At 36.2% G+C, this 17,509-nt stretch overlaps 1 protein-coding gene and 1 long non-coding RNA gene across 15 annotated transcripts in view; one reads left to right on the forward strand and one right to left on the reverse strand.

Annotated features, from left to right (window-relative positions):
* Window positions 1–1,357: 1,357 nt before the first annotated feature.
* Window positions 1,358–17,509, reverse strand: part of LOC125673352 (protein-methionine sulfoxide oxidase mical3b-like) — a 53,481-nt gene continuing 37,329 nt past the window's right edge. For 10 of the 14 annotated variants that reach the window (XM_056159370.1, XM_056159364.1, XM_056159365.1 and 7 more), the window contains 4 exons: window positions 10,690–10,763; window positions 6,127–6,144; window positions 5,827–5,941; window positions 1,358–4,713 (listed from right to left, as the gene is read on the reverse strand). In XM_056159370.1, coding sequence (XP_056015345.1) covers window positions 4,593–4,713; window positions 5,827–5,941; window positions 6,127–6,144; window positions 10,690–10,763 — 328 coding nt within the window. In that variant the 3' untranslated portion in view covers window positions 1,358–4,592. Of the gene's footprint in view, window positions 4,714–5,826; window positions 5,942–6,126; window positions 6,145–6,368; window positions 8,004–10,689; window positions 10,764–17,509 lie in introns of those variants that run through there. The other 4 variants (XM_056159367.1, XM_056159375.1, XM_056159376.1 and 1 more) reach the window with 4 other exon arrangements.
* Window positions 12,274–17,026, forward strand: LOC130052996 (uncharacterized). The gene is made up of 4 exons (XR_008801424.1): window positions 12,274–12,430; window positions 13,704–13,872; window positions 14,164–14,344; window positions 16,318–17,026. It is a non-coding gene; the product is annotated as an uncharacterized LOC130052996 (long non-coding RNA).

The raw sequence follows: 17,509 nt of genomic DNA on the forward strand, positions 1-17,509 counted from the left end.
CTTCCGTTAAAGCGATACTATGTTTTTTGAAATTACTAATTTTTTTTCAACGGGACAATGGAACTGCTTTGCTGGTAACTCAGTAGGCGGACTGATCTGTAGTTTGTGCGATAAGAGTCCAGCAGGGGTTTCATTATTATTTTTAAAAAAGTTATACTTTCTAATAAAACTATATTTAGCCAAAAATAAATTTGAAAGTTTTCAATTTCAAAATATGTACTATCCTTCATTTCCCTCCATATCAGATTTCTCCGGTGTTTTATTGTTCCCCACATCATATCAGATTTCTCTGTGTTTTATTGTTCCGCACATCATATCGGATTTCTCTGTGTTTTATTGTTCCGCACATCATATCAGATTTCTCTGTGTTTTATTGTTCCGCACATCATGTCGGATTTCTCTGTGTTTTATTGTTCCGCACATCATATCGGATTTCTCTGTGTTTTATTGTTCCCCACATCATATCGGATTTCTCTGTGTTTTATTGTTCCGCACATCATATCGGATTTCTCTGTGTTTTATTGTTCCGCACATCATATCGGATTTCTCTGTGTTTTATTGTTCCGCACATCATATCGGATTTCTCTGTGTTTTATTGTTCCGCACATCATATCGGATTTCTCTGGTGTGTAATTGTTTGGTATTTCACATCAGATTTCTCTGGTGATTGTTCCGTATTTCGACCCCAAGACAGTGGGGACAGTAATACACGTAAATATATAGAACCAGGCTCCGGGGACATAAAAATTAACAAGCTGACTTTTGATCTATAGAAGTCTCAATTTATCAATACACATTCCTTCCATGAAGTCCGTGGGGATCCGGGTTAGAATAGGTCCTCAGTAACCACCCAACCCAACCCACCCCACCCCTGGGATCCGGGGGTAGAATAGGTCCTCAGTACCCCTTGCTTGTTGTAAAAGGCGACTAAATGGGGTTGTCCTTCGGATGAGACCGCAAAAAAACCGAGGTCCGGTGTCACATCAGGTGTAGCACGATAAAGATCCCTCCCTGCTCAAAGGCCTAAGCACCGAGTATAGGCCTAAATTTTGCAGCCCTTCACCGGCAATGGTGACGTTTCCATAGGAGTAAAATATTCTCTCTCTCTCTCTCTCTCTCTCTCTCGATCGAGAGAGACGTTAAACAATATACAATCAATTCAAACCTTCCAAAGACTTTGATCAAAATTGAGCTCGTCTAAGTTTTAAGGCCCCTGAGTCAGATTGCAACAGACATTTACAATCAAAGTACTGAAAGTAAAAAACAAAGTTATAGTATTATTGATTATAGCACTCAGCAGACACTTACCAGATACATTTACAATTAAAGTACTGAAAGTACAAAAACAAACTCCACGTATTATTGATATAGCACTCGGCATTTATTCAGTCTGTTTACGTAAACTGCATACACATGTTCACTAACCAAATCCCTCATTTCAACAAAATTTCACTGCTTATTGTGTAGAAATAAACTTCAGCACAGAAGGGGAAAATGACAAAAAACAAAAATGAAACAATGTTATACTGTCCAGTTCCGGATTTCAAAATATTAATTGAATTCATTCTCTCATCTGAGGAAGTAAACTAAAAATAAATTTATACAGATTAAACAAAAAAATCACAACCTCACCTTAACCTCTACAAAATATGAAATGAATGTAATACTGTACTTAAACTGTAAATAAACAATGCTATAATATCGTTTTATATTTTGATAAAAAGTCGACCACTATTTTGTTCATTTTGATGATTTGTTGCTAAAGGTATTAATTCCAGTACAAAATTATTACAAACTACAAAGCCAGAATCTACAGGAGCGAACAATAGGTAACCCTCTACCTGTACGACACAAAGACCTAACAAATAGTATCTGCACTTCCTAATTTGAAATTTAAAAAAAAAAATTGTTAAAATCAGGCACTGATATACATGATATATCAAACATAGTTATAATGTAGTTCTTTAAAAATTAATTTTTTGAATAAACATATCACACATATGTAAGCACAGATTGTTCTGAATTTACTTTGACTTTTACCATGGTAAAAAGTCTATTGCAATTTTTTTGTAAGCGATACCCTTTAATACGTTAACACACATGCTCACACAATACATGCATAATATCATCGCTGATAAGCCCAAGAACAATCGAACAGAGTAATATCATGTATCTATTAATTCTGATCCATGACTGAATATAAAGTTAACAAAATGGACACGCACAAGACATGCCAACAATCAATGTCATTTTTTGTGCTTTTACTCTGAAAAGTTTAAATGAAATGATTCTTAATTTGAAAATAGTGGGGAAAATTCAATTCATGCTTCAATACCATCACATACACCGTCTATTATTTTTTATGCGTGATTAAAATATATGTTAGTTTTATAGCACCTAAAATACAACATAGACTTGACGATAAGAATGGCATTCTCTGTGGACTTTGCTGTGATATAAACAAGTGTTGTAACTTATCAATTAAATGTACTACAGTGTAGGTGGGTTTATGCAATGAAAATTATAAAAGTGTGAAGTGTGAAGTGATGTATTCACTTTTATAATCCACAACACTAAATAACAACTACATAAAAACGTGTAGTAACCATGTGTACCAGGTACATGTAATCATAAGATGTGTGGGTAATTATAAACATGGGTAATCATAAGATGTGTAGGTGTAATCATAAGATGTGTAGATGTAATCATTAGATGTGTAGATGTAATCATAAGATGTATAGGTGTAATCATAATATGTGTAGATGTAATCATTAGATGTGTAGATGTAATCATAATATGTGTAGATGTAATCATTAGATGTGTAGATGTAATCATAAGATGTATAGGTGTATCATAAGATGTGTAGATGTAATCATTAGATGTGTAGATGTAATCATAAGATGTATAGGTGTAATCATAATATGTGTAGATGTAATCATTAGATGTGTAGATGTAATCATAATATGTGTAGATGTAATCATTAGATGTGTAGATGTAATCATAAGATGTATAGGTGTATCATAATATGTGTAGATGTAATCATTAGATGTGTAAATGTAATCATAAGATGTATAGGTGTATCATAATATGTGCAGATGTAATCATAAGATGTGTAGATGTAATCATAAGATGTGTAGATGTAATCATAAGATGTATAGGTGTAATCATAATATGTGTAGATGTAATCATAAGATGTGTAGTTGTAATCATAAGATGTGTAGGTGTAATCATAAGATGTGTAGATATAATTATAATACGCGTAGATGACTTGAACTGAAGCATGATCAACTTGATTTGAGTAAAATTTCAATGTTATTGGAAATCTATCCGAATGAAGCAACATCCCAAGCATGCCATTTTGTGGTAAACATCTTGCATGTGATTTGATCGTAATGCTTTCTACAGAAAGATTGGATTATATATATGTTTGAGAGAAACGTAAAAAGAAAAACAGATCATCATTGAATCCCTTCCACACACTAATAACATGACTGTCCAACTTCCTGTTTCGAACTTTTCAATGAACGTGTGTTTTTAACTACAATAAAACTGAACAAACATAAAGCTGACTTTATCTTCAGAATCTCTGACTAGACAATAAGAGATTCGCGTTCCGTTGTCTAAATCTTCTAAAGCTGTTCTACTCCATCACCATAGTAACAAACTATGTGAGACAGTAAAAAAAATATTTGATTGTTCAACAAACATACTTAATTTTCAAACCAGCTATTTACACAAACTTTCAAAACTGAAATGTAAAAAATATGCATTCTTAGTTGCTCACAAATACTATGAAATATTTATAAATAGATCAACAATAATTTAGGAAATAAATAAAACTTTAAAAACAATTTTTACAAATCACAAGTTTACAAATGTCAAAGAAATACTCATTACATGCAAGAACAAAGGAATTATATAGTTCCTGGTCAGTGACAGCAACGCTTTTGCCATTCCTGTGAATCACGTAGTTATGTAAAACGTTCATGTGATTCACGTAGTTATGTAAAACCTTACATATGTGGATAAATACACTACAATGCTGATAACAAAACACCTACAAACATGCCAGGGGGAAAAAAACACAAGAGGATATGCTGACTTGGTTCACAATTTTAAATCCACTTTTGTACTGGATTCAACATACAAAGATAAAATCTGTAGATCACAGAAAAATTCACTCAAAAGTGAGACCATCATTTTGTGGTCTTTCCTGGTTTTTAGTCCTCTTTTCGGACAGTCATGCACCGATAAACCTGATACAAAATAAAAACCCGTCTGTTCATGGAAATTAACACACAAACAAACTTGCAACAACTATCATTAAAAATTTGTTTTGACACATCACTTCAACTGAGAAAATTCAGTATCATGCAATTGCTGTAGACGATGCCATTTTAGACATGCAGGACTTTTGGATCCAAACGTTTTTACAGAATAAAGAAAATCAAGTACAATGTATGGGCATGCATATCACGTGACCTTGTCATAAGAATTTGATATGAACGGGGAATTATAAAGCGACATTGAGGACAAGAAACGTGATATAACAGATCCACACATGATCATCCATTTCCACACGTGATGGGTGACTAGCACGATAGGGGGAAAAGTCGGGAAGAGTATTTAATTTTCTGGGCGTAGTCTGTGGGAACCAAGCTGTATCCTTTGGCATTCATGATGGCCTCTAAGTCTCGGTCTTCTTCTCGCTCTCTGAAATCGGCAAAACATTCCAATGATTATGATTATTGCAAAGTCGAGCAGCATGATGGCATGATGTAAATTGAACAGACATTGTAACAGCACTAGCAGTGGAAAAGGACAAAGAATTGTTGCGAACTTTCAAATGAACATTTTTTTTTTTTGAACTCTTTCTAAAACACAACTTTGTGTACACCAAGTCTAGGATTACATCAAGTTATCAGGAGATTTACAAATTGTGTGAAGACTGTCGTACATTGTACTTAGCTACACTGTCCTGTAAGTAAAAACTGTCATGGTTAATGTAATCACAGAACAACGATCATTCATATTCAAATGTTTAAATGAATGAGATTAAGGAATTCTATGTAAAAAAAAAAGTTGATAAATTTGTCATGTTTGAAGAGATTGAACTATGACCTTTTGATTCACCAAGTATGAAGTCTCTGACTCGTATAGTGAGTAAGTTACGACCAAAGAATGGTCTTAGATTAATTTGAAGAAAAAAAGACAAAGACACAGAGAGGTCAGAACCATGTTACCATTGGATAGCCAATGTTTGCAGTACATTGTAATGTTTCACATACAAGGCTAACATCAGGCAACTTAATCTGAATAATTTTTGTAAAACATAATTTTCATCAAATACGTTTACTGAACTAGTGTTTTCTGGCATAATATTGTCCATAGTCTACATTGTGACAGTATATATGTTTATTGATTTGTATTTAAATGAATTACCATTCTTATTCCTTCAAGGTTATACTGTTCTGAATTCCTAGGACTACAAACATACATAACTTACAGAGAAAGACATTGAAGGTTTTTAGAATAGTTACTTGTTATAACAATCATTGCATGCAGAAGGTATGCTTTTAGTAAAATGAAATATCTATTTCCTGTTCAAATCAGAATGCAACAGCAAATTTATATTGTAAGTTTCACAGTCAAGTCTTGTTCAAAATCTCTTTCCTGAGTAAAAGTAAAATGCAAAATTTATGCTCAAACACATCAGACAGAGGAAACAAAATTAAACAGAGCAAATCAGGCCATCAAATCAAACATAATATCTCAGTTGCTGTCATGGTGATGACCTACTGACACTACTTTCAACTCTGACCTTACCTGACTCTTTCTTCCTCTAACATAGCAACAAGCTTGTCTCTTTCCTCGACTACCTCTAGGAGCTCGTCGAGAATTCTCTTCTCTTCTCCCGCTTGTTCCGGAGTTTTCTCAGAATCTGGCAAAGGTTTAGTTACAGGGGGATTTAATCAAAGCATGCAATTTCTACCATCAAATGAAAAGCAATAAAATAATTTAAAACTGCCTTGAAGAAAAAATAAATAATAAGAGGAGAGATGCATGCATAAACAAAATCCTGTTTTAATGGCGTTAGAAATTTCAGGTTTAGTAGACACTACTTACCGTAATCAAAATCTATTACTAAAATTGTGTAAAATGGAATATTACAACATTACATGATGATTGTATAACATTGACGTCAATCAGAGTATGAAATAACTGGCAGAGTGTCTCCCGTGTTGTGATGTATAACATTGACATCAGAGTATGAAATAACTGGCAGTGTGTCTCGCGTGTTGTGGTGTATAACATTGACGTCAATCAGAGTATGAAATAACTGGCAGTGTGTCTCGCGTGTTGTGGTGTATAACATTGACGTCAGAGTATGAAATAACTGGCAGTGTGTCTCGCGTGTTGTGGTGTATAACATTGACATCAGAGTATGAAATAACTGGCAGTGTGTCTCGCGTGTTGTGGTGTATAACATTGACATCAGAGTATGAAATAACTGGCAGTGTGTCTCGCGTGTTGTGGTGTATAACATTGACGTCAATCAGAGTATGAAATAACTGGCAGTGTGTCTCGCGTGTTGTGGTGTATAACATTGACGTCAGAGTATGAAATAACTGGCAGTGTGTCTCCCGTGTTGTGATGTATAACATTGACATCAGAGTATGAAATAACTGGCAGTGTGTCTCCCGTGTTGTGATGTATAACATTGACATCAGAGTATGAAATAACTGGCAGTGTGTCTCCTGTGTTGTGGTGTATAACATTGACATCAGAGTATGAAATAACTGGCAGTGTGTCTCCTGTGTTGTGGTGTATAACATTGACATCAGAGTATGAAATAACTGGCAGTGTGTCTCCCGTGTTGTGATGTATAACATTGACGTCAGAGTATGAAATAACTGGCAGTGTGTCTCGCGTGTTGTGGTGTATAACATTGACATCAGAGTATGAAATAACTGGCAGTGTGTCTCCCGTGTTGTGGTGTCGGGTATAACATTGACCATTGACTTGTATGGATTCGACAAAAGCTGTGGCAAATGCAGGAAAAGCAAAATGACGACAAACTGCTTTATTTTCCCCCAAGACAGTGGAAAGTGTGAGAATTTAAGCAGCTCTTGACTGGCAACATGTGACAAATTTAAAAATGCAACATCTAGAGAGAACACTGGATCTATTCATTACTCATATCTACTGAAGTCAAACTTTTCTGTTTAGAATCTACATTTATTATCTTTAGACGTTGATATTACAATGGGGGCCCTCACTGACCGATCCCCATTTCACCTGTAATATTCACAACAGCGTGCATTTCCTATCATCATACAAGGATAACTATGAATAGGGAAGAATATTTCTCTACATCTAAAAGTATCCTAAAATTGCTTCAAAATGACAAGAGAGAAAAAAATATCCAAAAAATGAAAGCTACATGTACTTACAAATTATTGTTTTCGTGTGTTGTTCTTACTGCTATAGTCATAACAAAAGACATTGTTTGCTTGTTTGATTTGCATTCCATTTGAGAATTTTCCACTCATGCAAAGACATCACCAGCTTTAGGCCACAAATTTAGACCTACGCCTAACATACAAAGCTGTGACAAGTTTTTTCTTCTTATCGTGTAGAAATCTACCATCACATAGGCCTGCATTTCTTAGGTCTGATCTGAAAGACCAGTCACTATGACTTCTGCTTCTAATGTTCATCTTTAATATTTATATGTCCTTATTCAATACTACATCTACAGTCAAACATGTATTGGAGAAGAAATTCAATGATAGCCAGCTTCAATCCCGAATTTTTCATTCAAAACCCTAGCTGATTTAACTGATATGCACTTTTTACAACTCTGAAGAAAAAGAAAGAAAAGCTATCATCTGTGCAGAAATCCCTCACACCACACCCAGCACAACAGTATATACCACGTCTGGAGCTAGCCCTAAGGAGCTCGGACAGGTTCTGCAGTTGGCCACTACGAGTCATAGTACCTACAGCACAGTATACAACATCATCAGATTCAACCATTCATAAATCTCTGGGAACGGATCTAACAGCGAGGTGGATCCAGCAGATATAAAGGGAGGTGGATCCAGCAGAGATTAAGGGGCATGTAGACGAGTTTCATGACATACACGTTCATGTTATACACCATCACCCCCTTAACAATTCGGGATCCACTCCTAATATTCAAATTTTTGTTACCTATGCGAGATGATGCACAAAGTACAGCAGGTCAAATTAATTCTGCAAGTCGTACTGAACAAGCCTTGTGATGTTACAGATTACTGAACATGTTATACTGTGTTGTAACAGATTACTAAACAACCCTTGTGATGTAACAATTACTGAACATGTCTTACTGAACAAGCATTGTGATGTAACAATTACTGAACATGTCTTACTGAACAAGCATTGTGATGTAACAATTACTGAACATGTCTTACTGAACAAGCCTTGTGATGTAACAATTACTGAACATGTCATACTGAACAAGTCATGTGATGTAACAATTACTGAACATGTCTTAATGAACAAGTCATGTGATGTAACAATTACTGAACATGTCTTACTGAACAAGCCTTGTGATGTAACAATTACTGAACAAGTCATGTGATGTAACAATTACTGAACATGTCTTAATGAACAAGCCGTGTGATGTAATAGATTACACAGACAATGATAATCATAACTTGAGTGTGGAGTAATACCCCATTGCTAAAAGCGTGCATATGATTCCATTTAACATAAGCACTTAGTACTGTGGGAAATCCAGGGGAGGGACTGCAAGGGTCATAGGTAAGTCAACCAATGCTAACAACACACCCAGAACAAGTCGTATATTTGGAAGGGTACAGAATTCGAGTCGCTTATCATCAGTGACAAATGTAATAATGTAGTGATTACTGGAGTGTGTACAAATTTGACCAGGAAATGTGATGATGTAGTGGTGGTGGGGTGTGTACAGGTTTGACTGGGACATGTGATGTAGTGGTGGTGGGGTGTGTACAGGTTTGACTGGGACATGTGATGTAGTGGTGGTGGGGTGTGTACAGGTTTCACTGGGACATGTGATGTAGTGGTGGTGGGGTGTGTACAGGTTTCACTGGGACATGTGATGTAGTGGTGGTGGGGTGTGTACAGGTTTCACTGGGACATGTGATGTAGTGGTGGTGGGGTGTGTACAGGTTTGATTGGGACATGTGATGTGGTGGTGGGGTGTGTACAGGTTTGACTGGGATATGTGATGATGTAGTGGTGGGGTGTGACTGGGATATGTGATGATGTAGTGATGGTGGTGTGTGACTGGGACATGTGATGATGTAGTGGTGGGGTGTGACTGGGACATGTGATGATGTAGTGGTGGTGGTATGACTAGGACATGTGATGATGTAGTAATGGTGTGTGACTGGGACATGTGATGATGTAGTGGTGGGGTGTGACTGGGACATGTGATGATGTAGTGGTGGGGTGTGACTGGGACATGTGATGAGGTAGTGGTGGTGTGTGACTGGGACATGTGATGATGTAGTAATGGTGTGTGACTGTGACATGTGATAAGGTAGTAATGGTGTGTGACTGTGACATGTGATGAAGTAGTAATGGTGTGTGACTGGGACATGTGATGATGTAGTGGTGGTGTGTGACTGGGACATGTGATGATGTAGTAATGGTGTGTGACTGGGACATGTGATGAGGTAGTGGTGGTGGTATGACTAGGACATGTGATGATGTAGTAATGGTGTGTGACTGGGACATGTGATGATGTAGTGGTGGGGTGTGACTGGGACATGTGATGATGTAGTGGTGGGGTGTGACTGGGATATGTGATGATGTAGTAATGGTGGTGTGTGACTGGGACATGTGATGATGTAGTGATGGTGGTGTGTGACTGGGACATGTGATGATGTAGTGATGGTGGTGTGTGACTGGGACATGTGATGATGTAGTGGTGGTGCGTGACTGGGACATGTGATGATGTAGTAATGGTGTGTGACTGGGACATGTGATGATGTAGTGGTGGTGTGTGACTGGGACATGTGATGATGTAGTGGTGGGGTGTGACTGGGACATGTGATGATGTAGCGGTGGTGTGTGACTGGGACATGTGATGATGTAGTAATGGTGGTGTGTGACTGGGACATGTGATGATGTAGTGATGGTGGGGTGTGACTGGGACATGTGATGATGTAGTGGTGGTGTGTGACTGGGACATGTGATGATGTAGTGGTGGTGCGTGACTGGGACATGTGATGATGTAGTGGTGGTGGGGTGCGTGTACAGGTTTGGCCCGGGAAATTGGAGGGTAAGACCCCGGCCTCTGAATTCCATTGGTTAATAAAGATTTTTATACCATAAGTATTGCAATAAACAGAGAGAAGATCTGACAGACATGTTTCATCCTCGCTATCCCCATCATCTGAAGCATTAAAAATCCAGGTCAAGGTTATTCATAATGCAATCTAGGTCATTCAACACACAAATTTATTCTCTGTGCAATAAGTATCATCATTCCAAGCACAAGTTCATTCAATGAATATAAATCATCATGCTGACTTCACACAGCCCACGATTACTACTGTAACAATGTTTATAGTTATTTAGACATGTTATGGGCCTGCAGTGGCCAGCTGTACCCAGGGTGGTGACTAAGAAGTGCTGTGTGCTGCTACTCACTTTCTATGGACATCTTCTCTCTCAGCTCCTGCTCAAGACGACCGTGTCTGTCCTCCAGTTCCATGTACTGGGCACTGAAAGGAGAAACACACTTATACACACAACCTCTTATAACACACCTTCACACAACCTCCTTAAACACCTACACAAACAACCTCCTTAAACACACCTGTATAACACAACCTCCCAAACACACCTGTATAACACAACCTCCTTAAACACACCTACACACAACCTCCTTAAACACAACTATACACACAACCTCCTATAACACACCTACACACAACCTCCTTAAACACACCTATACACACAACCTCCTTCCCAAACACCCCTGTATAACACAGTCACCCAAATACACCTGTATAACACAACCTCCTTAAACACACCTGTATAACACAAGCTACGAAAACACACCTATATAACATACAGCCTCCCAAAACACACCTATATAACATACAGCCTCCTAAAACACACCTATATAGCACAACCTCCCAAACACACCTGTATAACACAACCTCCTTAACCCCTTCTCTACCGTACCGGTCAATTTGACCGGTGGCGCGTAAAAATGGGACAGCGCAAAAGGAGTGCCTCTAAATCTTTCAAACTACGGTCATAAGATATATGATCTATATATCATATTTTTGGAAATTTTCTCTATTTTTTAACTATGTAAAAATCAGTTAAGTAAATAAAGCTATTAAATTAATAAAAGCATTTAAAGCGAAAGATAGCTTCGTCTAAATATGACGCAACGCTTTGTCGCAAGGCCATTTTCCCCCTCGATACGATTTTTTTAATCTCCCGTATGAATGTACTATTTTTTATATTTTTGAAAAGCATATATTCCCTACTTTCAGAACATATAAAAATTATTTCTAATGCCTGGCAAAGTTATAAGAAAATAGCTATTTTTTGCACATGTACGCTTTCTTACAATTTTATTTCTCAATGTTTAAACAGATCGGCATTTTACCAATATTCATATATGGAAATTGGGAAAAGTAAATACAGTCTGTAAAAGTACAGGAAATTTTCTTTTTGATGGGCCCTTATTCGTGTTGTAATTCTTGTTAGTTTTTATATTACGATAAAATGAAATTGGGACATGCTGCGCGGTTTTCTTTAAAATTAGCGATAAAATGTCGGTGCTGAAAGCGATCGACGCGCATCGCACAATAAAGTAGTGAAAACTATTTGTATTGTCCTCTGTTGGTAATATGAATACTTTTTGATACACTAAAACAATATCCATATATGTATGAAATAATCAGCCAGGTATTCTCTGCTTTAAAAAAAAAGAAGTATAAAAACCATTATTGGTAAATAACAGTTACACCACCTACTTGTATTGTAACTTCATAAAACACCTAACGAGAATGTTACATCGGTAGAGTGAATAAAAAAAAAAATACTTCAAATTCAGATATAAACATTATGTAATATTTATTCGGTATAGAAATAATTTTTTTCTGCCAAACAAAGAAAACAAAAAGATCAGTCTGCATATTGTATTATATAATACTTTTTCCCCCGTGATCCGGATCGCGACCGCGGGGTTTTCTGAAAGTGTCCACGGGCAACACACGTGTTTCCGTTTCAACGAAAACAACAACACAACAAACGCTTGTATTGTATTTTACATCTTGAAAAGGACCTGATGTCAGATGAAGAAGTCTGAAGATACCTTGGATATCCTGTTGCAGGATGACCCAAACGATCATGCATTCAGTATAAACATGTAAGTTGATGTAGCCACATAGGCCGACTACAAAAAAAAAAAATGTTCGCGGTTATGTCATGTTATGAAAAATGCACGATTAATATATTAACCGCGATTTGATGCCATAATTTGTCGTTTCATGAAAGAAAATATTTATATTTTATGATATCTAAACCAAGTGTATAACACCCAATTGTTTATTAAGAGCTGAACATATCTGACATCAATTAATCTGTCCTGGTCCGGCATTAATCAGTCTGACCCCCCCCCCCCCCCCCTTTGGTATCTCCTCACCTGACGCGCGAGTGTAAGAAGAGGGTGGATTTAGTGTACGATGAGAAAAGGGTGGGATGGTTTTAATCAGACTGGGCATTCATGACCATTGGTGCGGAGGCTATTTTCCAAGATTTTCTATGTTTATAAAAAAAAATCTTTCTATGAAAAGAAAACACAATCTGTTAGGAAAGCATATATTGCATTATTGTATTATCGTAATAATAGAATTTATTACCGTAATTTGAGGTTTTTCTTCATATTGCAACAGAAATAAAAACAAAATGTTTCTTTGGGACAAAAGGTGTGCGCGGGGGGGGGTTAACATCAATCAAAATCTGGTTATGACAGGCTATTGAAAAAGCATTTAATTATATGATCCATACATGCTGGTGTGCTATGAGCTGATGGGCATCTGCCAACTTCTTGCTTAGATTTTCTCTAATATCGACTAAATCCACACCCCATCAGAGTACCATGCCAGGGAATTTAGACACTGTGTACAATGAAGAACCAATTCAATTCTACTTTAAATCTGGGGCCATTCAATTTCCCTCAGAGGCACAATATTTTCGCTGGACACTGTATATTTTAACCTGAATTTCTTCAGTATTTGCTCCCATGTATATGTTGGGCATAATGCTAACACCTCCATGATGTATAGTGGGGTTTTTTTCAATACGCACTCTGCTACACTCGCAAAGTATAATGAAATATTCCATTCATTTGATTTCTAACATATGTATGTAAAACTTATATGGTACCAATTTTGATGCACCAGATGCACATTTCGACAAATAATGTCTCTTCAGTGATGCTCAACCGAAATCTTTGAAATCCGAAATAACTATCTATGTAATCCTTTACCAAATAGCACTTCAAATATAGGACATCTCTATCTTTAAATAAATATGATCAGTACTTTCGTGCGAAACTGTCCCTTACTATCATGAAGCTTATATTCTGCTTTAAAACACAAACCAATAATTCTTAATTGTATTTTTTCATCTTTAAAAAGGTTATTGACATCCCAATATTTAGTGGGAAGCTTCCAGGTATCTTCCACTAGTGACAGTCTACTGGCAAATCCAGACATGCATTGGAAGTATGTTGATGTGGAGGACACAGGGACACCTGATCCAAGAACTGTGGCATTTCATTCGGAGTGACAACCTGGCATGCAGTTGGTATGACTCTTTGAGGTTGAATATAGGGTTAAATCCGTATACATTTAGTTAACATTCAAATGAATCCAGATAATACATTCACAAATGGAATCATGGCATTATGGTACACTGATATGCGTGTACCATTTTACTGTTTATCGTTGCATTACTAGATATAACATGCATACAAAAAGAGACAAAACACGGAAAATCATTCTTCTGTTTCTAATTATAAGGTATGCTAAGTGTTTTAAATGCTGACAAATAAGGTATGATGGCCAATACTGATTTTATTTGCATTTTTATTTTCAGATATGGGACCTGATTATTCAGAGAATTGCAGATTTTATGAAGCTGTTTTTGACAGAAGATTTGGTTTTCTCCATCTGTGTTGCCACCAACCATTATGCTGCGATGGTCATATCTAGGGGGAAGGGTTGTCATATGCTTCCCAAGGAAGTTCGAAGCCTCTCACTGAAGAGGAACTGTACAGGTATTACTAGTTTTAAAGTACCGATATTGTGACAGTGATTTCCAGTTTAAAACGAACAAGAGGCCCAAGGGCCTAGAATCGCTCTTCTGATAAATTGTACAACCCCACCATTTCTATTCTTAGCCTCTTAGTATTCTAAATCTTTAGTTAAATCCTAAGAATTCAAAAATAGTAGGTCAATGTGACCTACTTTTTGGTTTACACATTTTGAGAACCCAAAAAATATCAACTGACAAAGTTTGATGATTTTAAGCCAATTAGTATCTGAATATTGAAATATAGCTGTCAAATTCCAATCGTAGGTCATGGTGACCTACCTTTTGGTCAGTGAACTCCGAACATGCAAGACCCATCAACTGACAAAGTTTGATGACTGTAGGTCAAATAGTATCTGAAATATATAAATATAGCCGTCCAATTCCAAAAGTAGGTCAAGTTGACCTACTTTTTGGTCGAAACCCTTCGAACATGCAAGACCCATCAACTGACAAAGTTTGATGACTGTAGGTCAAATAGTATCTGAAATATATAAATATAGCTGTCCAATTCCAAAAGTAGGTCAAGGTGACCTACTTTTTGGTCGACACACTCCATAGACTCAAGATGCATCAACTGTCAAAGTTTGATGATTGTAGGTCAATTAGTGACTGAAATATATAAATATAACTGTCAAATGCCAAAAGTAGGTCACAGTGACCTACTTTTTGGTCGATACACTCCGAAGACTCAAGATGCATCAACTGACAAAGTTTGATGATTGTAGGTCAAATAGTGTCTGAAATATAGTAATTTAGCTGTCAAATACCAAAAGTAGGTCACGGTGACCTACTTTTTTGTTGACACAAACCGAAGACTGAAGACGCATCAACTGACAAAGTTTGATGATCCTAGGTTTTACAGTGCCCAAAATATGCATCTAAAATTGAAAATGTGAAATTTGAATATCTGTAAAATTCAAAAAGTAGGTCACTGTGACCTACTTTTTTATAAATATGTTTCAAGGCCTCAAGACGCATCAACTTACAAGATTTGATGATTCTAAACCTCTCGGTATTTGAAATAACAACTTAAAATATATCTATAAATGATAAGCCATAAAATTCAGAAAGTAGGTCACGGTGACCTATTTTTCAGTTGACGCATTTCAAGGTCCATGATCCACAAACTGACAAGTTTTGATGATCATAGGCTTCAAAGTGTCCAAGATATGCATCAAAATTAATTTTAAAATAAATACCTGCAAAATTCAAAAAGTAGGTCACCGTGACCTACTTTTGAGACAACTTGACACAAAGTCCTAAAATGCATCAACTGTCAAAATTTGATGATCCTAGTCCTTATAATGACTAAAATATCAAAGATTTAAGGAAATATAAATTTAGGTCAACTTTGAAGTGACCTTGAGACCACGCCCTTTGCCCCAGGGTAATGCCTTGAACAATTTTTAATCTACAACATATCCTCATCCTTATGTGTAAGTTTGGTGATAATCTGCCCAGTGGTTCTTGAGAAGAAGATTTTTTAGCAACCACTACTTTTGTTTGTATTTTCCTGATTATCTCCCCTTGTTAAAGGGTCACATCCCTCTATTTAGTATGTATGAAAGCCCTTGAGCCAATGATACCCTGTAACAAAATTGAAAAAAATTGGCCAAGGGATTCTTGAGTTATAGCCCTTTTTCTAAAAAGTTTACGCACACCGCACAAATGGCCATAGCATTAGCTCTTTGAGCCTTCGGCTCAGAAGAGCTAATAATAAAATGCATTTTATAAGATTACCTTTACCAAAATTAATCTGGCTGTGCATCTAACACATTTATTAAAGATAAAATTTTACAAGTAATTAAACGCATAATTTTCAGAGGGCCTTGATTATAGAAAACATTTACAGAGCCAACTGAGTATTCAAAAGCTCTGAGAATACATCAGTATATTGGGGCTAAGTATAAACAATCTTTCTTTTTTTTCCTTCAGATTTTTGGGCATTATCTTATACATGTCTGCTGAGAAGTTCCAGTCGATAGACAGATATTGGTCAACGCATGCCCCTATCGGAACAACCTAGTATCAAGAATTATGTCTAGAAATGTTTTAAGAGGTTGAATATAAGAAGAACAATTTTTATTAAATATAATGCAAGTACATTTAAATTTAGTGATTGAAAGTAAGTACTTGAACATTCGTATACATGTACAATGAACTTGGGGAGGAAAAACGGGCATTATTTTCGCATAGCATTTGATATCATAATGGTGTTGTTGCTTAGCAACCAAATATATTTGAATATAAAAAAATTGATTTTTTTTTTAGATTTTAACAGGAAAGATCTTTGTTTTAATGTTGCAATATTTATACTATTTAGTGGAATACAATGGCAAAACGTCATATTATTAGAAAATGATGAATATGTATATGAAGTACGAAATTTTCATTTTATGACCTTTGACCTTAATTCTCTTCATTATATTTTTTGTTAAAAACCTTTTAAAATGATTGAGATCTAGTCAAAGATTATATTTTTAAAATAATGTGACATTTACTAATCATCATGCAATGTAACTATGTTTAAATTGTGTCGAATGGATGTAGAAAGGCAAATTATGGTCAAAATTACACCATGAGTGTTGTTACTTAGCAACCAAAAATATTTGTTTGTCAATAAAATTGATTAATTTGATTGTGATGTTTTTGTAGTATTTTAAAAGACATATCAGCTCATACATTTAGAATTTCCTATTTTTGACTCGAATCCAGTGAGAGGGGTCGTAATATATATATTCCAGAGAAAAAAGATTGCAAAAATGTGCACTTAAATGACCTTTGACCCCGTAGAACTCTTTGGGGTCATGGGATAACATGACAAACTTTATGAAAAAAATGTTCCCTGTCCAATTCGAAACAAAATTATATATCACATGCCTACCTAAAATCGTGATACAGTATAATTTGTCTAAACAGGCCTCTGAGTACTCCGGCGCTCTGTCAATTCCGGCCACAAAATATAGTCCCTAACATTTCTTTAACAAATCCTTTATTAATAATTCCCTGTACTCCGGATACTGCGTATTCTGTATATCGCCCGGCTTACACAGTCCCAACTGCTATCAATTAACTTTAATTATCCTGTGTAAACCGGCCCCTCGATGATACACCACCCTAATTGTTG

The sequence above is a fragment of the Ostrea edulis genome, chromosome 3 (genome assembly GCF_947568905.1).
Source record: "Ostrea edulis chromosome 3, xbOstEdul1.1, whole genome shotgun sequence".
NCBI lineage: Eukaryota > Metazoa > Mollusca > Bivalvia > Ostreida > Ostreidae > Ostrea > Ostrea edulis.